A 7,500-nucleotide genomic window follows, 5' to 3' on the forward strand; every position below is an offset into this window, starting at 1 on the left:
CGCATGAGTATGCATACATACACACAAAATACTAGTCACAAAAAGTAATAATAATGATGATAAAACTTTTGCGAAGAAAATTAAACGAAAATAGAATATTTGACATTCTGCCACGTTTCGTGATGATCTCTCTTCGACTTCGGGGGAATTTGCGAAGTGAGTTCGAGAGCGTAAAGTAGCCTCCAAGAGTGCAACAAACTTTGTTAATCTTCATATCTAATAAGTAACGGTTATTTTGATTACCAGTAGTACATAAAATGTATTTCATATTCATTATGATAGCACAAAGGAGACATGGATTATATGTCTATACATGCACACACACACACACACACACACACACACACACACACACACACACACACACACATATATATATATATATATATATATATATATGTAATATAACATACATACACACACACATACACACACACATATATATGTATATATATATACATATATATATATATAATATATATATATATATATATATATATATATATTACATATATATATATATAATATATATGTAATATAACATACATACACACACACATACACACACACATATATATGTATATATATATATATATACATATATATATATATAATATATATATATATATATATATATATATTACATATATATATAATACACATATATATATATATATATATATATATATATATATACATATATGATAAAGAGCACTTATGATTACACATATATTCTTTACCTAGGCATAATAAATATACAGATAATCAAACGAGGCCAAAATAAGAAATACGTTTTTATAGTTGACTAGACGTCTTGCAAAAACATAAGAAAATAATTTTTTCGTTGTCAATGGCTATTGACAAACGCAACATCAATATCAATAGCAACATCAACATCACTGTTAATACAATTGTGAAGGTAAACCTCAATGATGGGGTCGGTGATTGTTACTAATAAGTTGTTCTCCATACTGAATACCTTTGAAATTCAGAAATCCCCAATATTCAGAAATATACTTAATATACGAGGATATCAGAAAATGTTTCTGGTATTCGGAGTTTTCTATATTTCGGAATTTTGAATACTGGGCACTTCTGAATTTTAGAGATTCTCAATATACGTCAACACAGAAACTCACTTTTGTTCGTATACGAAAGCTTTATCCTTTATCCTGAAGCATTGTTTGAGTCAATGGAAGACTGAATAGCAGAGGGCCTAATTGGTTTGGAAACCATTCACGGTCACTTGAGTGGAACGAAAATAGTCTTTATGCCAAGACTTCTTAAGGGTCATCACTGAGCTGAAGAGAATCGTCAATTCTTAGTCGAAATATATATTAAAGGGATGTAGTCGGAATGGAGGTGGAATTAACAGGCGAACGGACACACACACACACACACACACACACACACACACACACACACACACACACACACACACACACACACACACACACACACACACACACACACACACACACACACACACACACACATTCAACCCCCCCCCCACACACACACTGTATGTACGTAACACAAGTTTACACTTCATATAGAGAAAAAAAATGGTTGATGAAACATACATTCTTTCACACATTTTTACATATCACATGACGATTTCCATTGTATAATGTATAAATATTTACACTGAGGATATATTGATGTTTTGGAGTCGTTTCTCCTCGGAAACCTGCGTTCTTCGTCCAATCTCTCTTCGGTTTGTTCCTGACGGCCATTCAAAACTGTGTCTCACAAGCTGACCAAACTAATGGCTTCTCCTTTATATCACTACTCCAGGCTCAGACAAAGAACTCTTACACATTATGCACTCCTGCAACGAGCCCTCACCCTTTATTGCAGTCATTAACTTTCCCATCACATCCCAAAGTGTGTACAGAAAGCCAGAAAACCAAGGGGGGTCTTCTCCAGAGAACCTTTCAAATCCCCCGAACGAGTAGGGATTCTTGTGGACGTTTTATCCCTGAACGCTTCAATCTGGACACAATATACGCAGGTCACCATGTCAATGACCTCATGACAATCACTGCCAAGGTCATCTAAAGTTCATCAATTCAAAACAGACGGGCGATCTGGACCCAAAGAAGGAACGGCAAAGATGAGAGTTGCGTCATGCAAAGTCATACGAGGTCATACGAGGTCATATGAGCCTCATTTTTTTTAGTTCCTCTCTGAATGGACCTCAGGAGTCTTTTACAGATAATCTTAACTTCGGGAAGCAAAGCGAGCACTCGAAGTCTCGAGGACAGCTTCTGTACCCTTTGTCTGTGACTCCCAATTTCGAGAATCGGCTAGGCACTTGAGTGTCTGAGGTTTTGGTTTAATTCTTCACCTCGGACCTCGCTCTGTCGATACGAACAGAGCTTCTGGTATTGGGGGCGGAGTATGTGTTACGCCCCCCTCCCCCTCCAATTGCAGACTCTTCTGAAATAGGTTTTCTTCTTCTTCTTCTTCCTTTTCCTTTTCTTTATTTTCTTTTCTTTTCACTTTTCTTTTTCCTTTTTTCATTTTCTTTCTGCTTGTCCTTCTTTTCCTTCTTTTTCTTCTTTTTCCTCTTCTTTTCCATCTTTTTCGTCATCGTCTTCGTCTTCTTTCCTCCTCCTTCTTCTTCTTCTTCCCAAAAACGAAATTCTGGGTGGATGAGGAAGTTCTCATTTCGTGGCTCGGGTAAATTCACAAAGGAAGGAATGAACTCGCTTCCTTAGGACGGCTGAAATACAATATATTCAGTTTGAAGACTTTACAGTTTGATTTACGGTCACAAGATCATCACTAAATATACTGTTAACTTCTCAAACACTTCATTCTGATGACGTCTTCATAGATTTTGCTCTGACTAACGTCAAGATATTTTTTTCGGTTAAGTGTGTTGCCTCGAGGTGTGGAGGTTGTCATGTCGATTAAGTCTTTGCTACAAGAGGTCTGAGGCTTCCAGACCTCCTGGATTTGGAGCAAGCTGAAGAGGCCGCTCCGAGTAATGGTTACATGGTAGGAGCTTCAAGGATGCTTCCTCCAAATCGCTTCCAAATTTGAACGAGGAAAGAGACGGGGACTGAAACTTGGAAGTCTGAATTCATCAACTGTCACAGGAGGTAAGTATCAACAACAAAAACAACAACAACAGCAACCACGCCTTTCCAGATTTTAGTTTTGATTCGCACGACAATTTGGGGCGGGTCTTAGTCCTGGAGGGTTTTGAGTTTCTGCACTATAATACTCCTGTGATCCTTATCCTGCATCACTAGACATTCTTTAACTTTGGAACGCCATTTCCATAACAGAAGACACCTCGTTTTGTCCCACTATTCATATATAAGATTAGGCAGATGGAAACTAAAAAAACATATAAGCAATACATTGCATCTGGAAAGTTTATTCGCGAGATAGAAGTGGAACAAGAGTGGACGTAACCTAAATGTTAACGGTTATTAACGGATATTAACGGATTATAAAGGACAAGCGTTAAAGGTTAACGGTCCACCAAACTAAACATTAACGGACAACCATTTTGTTGTCTTGTAGTAAACTAACATCGTCCAGCGATGTAGGAAAAAAAAAAAAAAAAAAAAAAAAAAAAAGAAGAGTAATGGTTTAACATGTCTGATCAGCGTCTTAGAAAGCACTAGAAACTTAATATAGTCAAAGAAAGTGGAGGTTCTAGATTTAACCAGCAATATAGAAACTCCACCACATACATAGTCAGTATAAATAAAGATTCTAAGATTCGTCCAAAAAATCTGTATAGAATTTCGTCTTCTCGAAATTTTGAAATTCGTTCAGATTAGCAGTGAGGGGGTAGATGCAAATTGAATTTTCCAAAATTCGAACCTTTCGATCTGAGGTTCGAGGCTTATGAGTTATGAGTATTTCAAAACAAAGTTCGAACCTTCCAAGGCCTGAAATCCCCATGCTGAAGTTCGAATCTCTTAAGGTTCGAATCTCCAGGGGTTCGAACCTCATAGGGCTCGAACTCCCTGGGATCAAATCCCAGGATTTCAATATCCTAAGGTTCGAATCTTGTAAGGTTCGAATCACCAGGGGTTTGAATCTCATAGGGTTCGAATCCTCTAGCGCCAAGCCCCCCAAAGGTTCGAATCTTGTAGGGTTCGAATCATCAAGGGTTTGACTCTCATAGGGTTCGAATCCTCTAGGGCTAAGGCCCCCCAAAGGTTCGAATCTTGTATGGTTCGAATCTTGTAAGGTTCGAATCACAAAGGGTTCAAATCCTCTAGGGCCAAATCCCCCCAAGGTTCGAATCTTGTAGGATTCGAATCTTACAGAGTGCAGATCCCTAAGTGTTCGAATTTTATAGTGTTCGATTCTCTAATGGTTCGAATCGAGCTTATCTCTAACCACCTTTTTATGAATCAGTCCAACTCTGCTTTCTCTACGGAAAGATAACTACTAACGCTATCCACTATGATGACCTCAAAAAGGTCATGTCTCTCGATGCCTGTACATCAGACTACCGTTGGATTAATCACAAAATTGAAGCTTCTTTCCGTCAGGCCATTAGCGGAATAAAAAGGCATAATAGTGTCAATTACCCATCCTGTCTTCTTTTTTTTTCTCAACCAACTTTGATGTCAAAATGCCGTCATGACAATACGTTATTATTTCCCCCCCGTTTTCTTTTTCTAAGCACAATATTAAGGAGTCGTTTCGGCTGAGAGGTCACTTTAGAGTCATTTGGAGTAGTCTGGGAGTGCGCAAGACGCCGCGAGAAGAGTTCTGCACGAGTGACATATAAAGTCAACTCTCCAAATGTCTTGAAATCTGTGACTGACAATTTTCAAAAAATGTTTGCCGAGATATTCCATTCCCAATAAGAGATCTCCGGATCTGGATCCAGTCAACATTGAAAAAAATATCACTTTCCAGTCAGGGAAATCTTTGTCTTAGGAGTAAAGAACTTCAGTAAAAAAAAGAAAAAAAAAGTTCCTTCAACGACACACTTCGACGAAGAAATTTCGATCCTGGTGTCAGTCATCTCGACCAATGAAACCTCCACTTTGTCACGAAAGACTGTTCATGTCGAAATTTTTCTTCTCTTGTCTTTGGAGACTCTTCACGAAAGACTGTTCTTCTCGAAATTTTTCTTCTCTTATCCTTTGGAGACTCTTCCCGAAAGACAGTTCTTCTCGAAATTTTTCTTCTTTTGTCCTTTGGAGACTCTTCACGAAAGACTGTTCTTCTCGAATTTTTTCTTCTCTTATCCTTTGGAGATTCTTCAAGAGAGACTGTTCATGTCGAAATTTTTCTTCTCTTGTCTTTGGAGACTCTTCACGAAAGACTGTTCTTCTCGAAATTTTTCTTCTCTTATCCTTTGGAGACTCTTCCCGAAAGACAGTTCTTCTCGAATTTTTTCTTCTTTTGTCCTTTGGAGACTCTTCAAGAGAGACTGTTCTTCTCGAAATTTTTCTTCTCTTATCCTTTGGAGACTCTTCACGAAAGACAGTTCTTCTCGAAATTTTTCTTCTCTTATCCCTTGGAGACTCTTCACGAAAGACTGTTCTTCTCGAAATTTTTCTTCTCTTGTCCTTTGGAGACTCTTCAGACCAGGGAAGCTTCTGGTCGTTGTCTTGCCGCCTCTACGTCGGCCTTGGCCGCAAGAGGACGGCCAAAACGGTCGTCACGACCATCCAGGGCGTGGACGTGGAGAACCCACAACCACCTGGGGGAATCGAAATGGGGACACATCAGTAAGGAACCTACATGTGGATGCAACACTGCGGACACCTAAATGTGACCCATGGTATATACAAAACTTATGTAAATATATATCTTTACTGGTGAGTATTTATTATATCCATTTAAAGATTATTATTATTATTATTTTTTTACAATATATGTGATTTTGTAAACATAATTCTATTAATACAACAACAACGAAAGACACGTTTCCAGATATACCATGGGTAAGATTTAGATATCCACAATAGTACAAGACAATTGAAACTCGAAATATAGTCTTATCTAATATTATATTTACCTATCTACTCATACAAGTGATTGCCCTATAAGACAGACGTCAGAGAGAAGCGTCTCCCTGTCTTCAGAACCCATTAACACCTTCACCACCTGTATGTGCAGCCCTGAGGGGCTGACATTCGGTGTCCATATCAGCCTCGAGATTTTTTCAACTTAAACTGTATTTGCGTTCCTTCCACCTTTAAGGAGAGCTGATAACCGGCGACTGATCTCTCCCCTTCAATTACTATGAGCTAGGGACATAGAAACTGCCTCATCTTAAGACACAGACAATACTCCAAGATTTCTTATTATTTGTAAATCACCTGAGGGGAACTCCAGCCCACCTTCGTCACTGACAAAAAAAAAAAAAAAAAAAAAAAAAAAACAGATAGAGGCCCACGGACCGTTGCCACCCACTATGGGGCTGCGGCGTTTCAGGCAGTGAAACCCGAGGAAACAACTATGACTATCATTTCATTTTCATTCGTTATAATTTGTTGGAAATAAACTCATCTGGTTTATGTTCGATAAATTATTTAACTTGTATTCTGCATTGCAAATTGGGAATGTGTATCGTACGGAAGTATTCACAAATAACAGAAGCCAATTTGTATAAGGGAATACAGGTTCCAGAATACGAGAATAAGTCGGAATAAAACAAAATGATGAAAAACCATATTATCAATGTGGTAATATAATGAATAATCCACGCTAACCAAAAAGTGATTTCAATGGAAAAGAGTTCAATGCATTTTGATTAGGAATTATAAGTGTGTGTTCGTGTGTGTGTATGTGTGCGTATGTGCGTATGTGTGTATGTGTGCGTATGTGCGTATGTGTGTATGTGTGCGTATGTGCGTATGTGTGTATGTGTGTGTGAATGAATGTGTGTGTCTGTGCGTGAGTGGATGTGTGTGTGTGAGTGAATGTGTGTGTCTGTGTGTGAGTGAATGTGTGTGTCTCTGTGTGAGTGAATGTCTGTGTATGTGTGTACATGTGTATATGTGTGTGTTTGTGTTTGTAAGTGAATATGTGTGTATGTACGTGTGTGTGTGTTTACCTAATTGTAGTATACAAGTAGGGAACGATGCTCGCAGGATTTTGTGTAAAAGGATACACATATGCATATAAACATATACATGCTTGAAATAATTGTACATATATATACTTCCTCTTTCCCGGGTGTTAAAGAAGAAGTGGAGGAGGAAGAGGAAGGTGAAGAGAGGAGGAAGAAGAGGAGGAAGAAGAGGAGGGAGAGAGGAGGAAGAAGAGGAGGAAGAGAGGAGGAAGAGAGGAGAAAGAGAGGAGGAGGAAGAAGAGAAGGAGGAGAAGAAGAAATAGGAGAACAAGAAGAAGAAGAAGAAGAAGAAGAAGAAAGGAGAAGAAGAAAAGAAGAAGAAGAAGAAGAAGAGGGAGAAGGAGAAGAAGGAGAAGAAGGAGAAGAAGAAGAAGAATGAGAAGAAGAACAAGAATGATAAGAAGAAGAACAAGAATGAGAAGAACAAGAAG

General features: G+C 38.3%; 1 protein-coding gene across 5 annotated transcripts in view; it reads right to left on the minus strand.

Annotated features, from left to right (window-relative positions):
* Positions 1 to 2,619: 2,619 nt before the first annotated feature.
* The window catches only part of LOC143040592 (uncharacterized), a 106,681-nt gene continuing 101,800 nt past the window's right edge, over positions 2,620 to 7,500 (minus strand). For all 5 annotated transcript variants that reach the window (XM_076211689.1, XM_076211691.1, XM_076211693.1 and 2 more), the window contains one exon: positions 2,620 to 5,692. In XM_076211689.1, the coding sequence (XP_076067804.1) occupies positions 5,610 to 5,692 (83 nt within the window). In that variant the 3' untranslated portion in view covers positions 2,620 to 5,609. The remainder of the gene's footprint in view (positions 5,693 to 7,500) is intronic.

Source organism: Oratosquilla oratoria, chromosome 29 (genome assembly GCF_046742065.1).
Source record: "Oratosquilla oratoria isolate Oo_2021 chromosome 29, ASM4674206v1, whole genome shotgun sequence".
NCBI lineage: Eukaryota > Metazoa > Arthropoda > Malacostraca > Stomatopoda > Squillidae > Oratosquilla > Oratosquilla oratoria.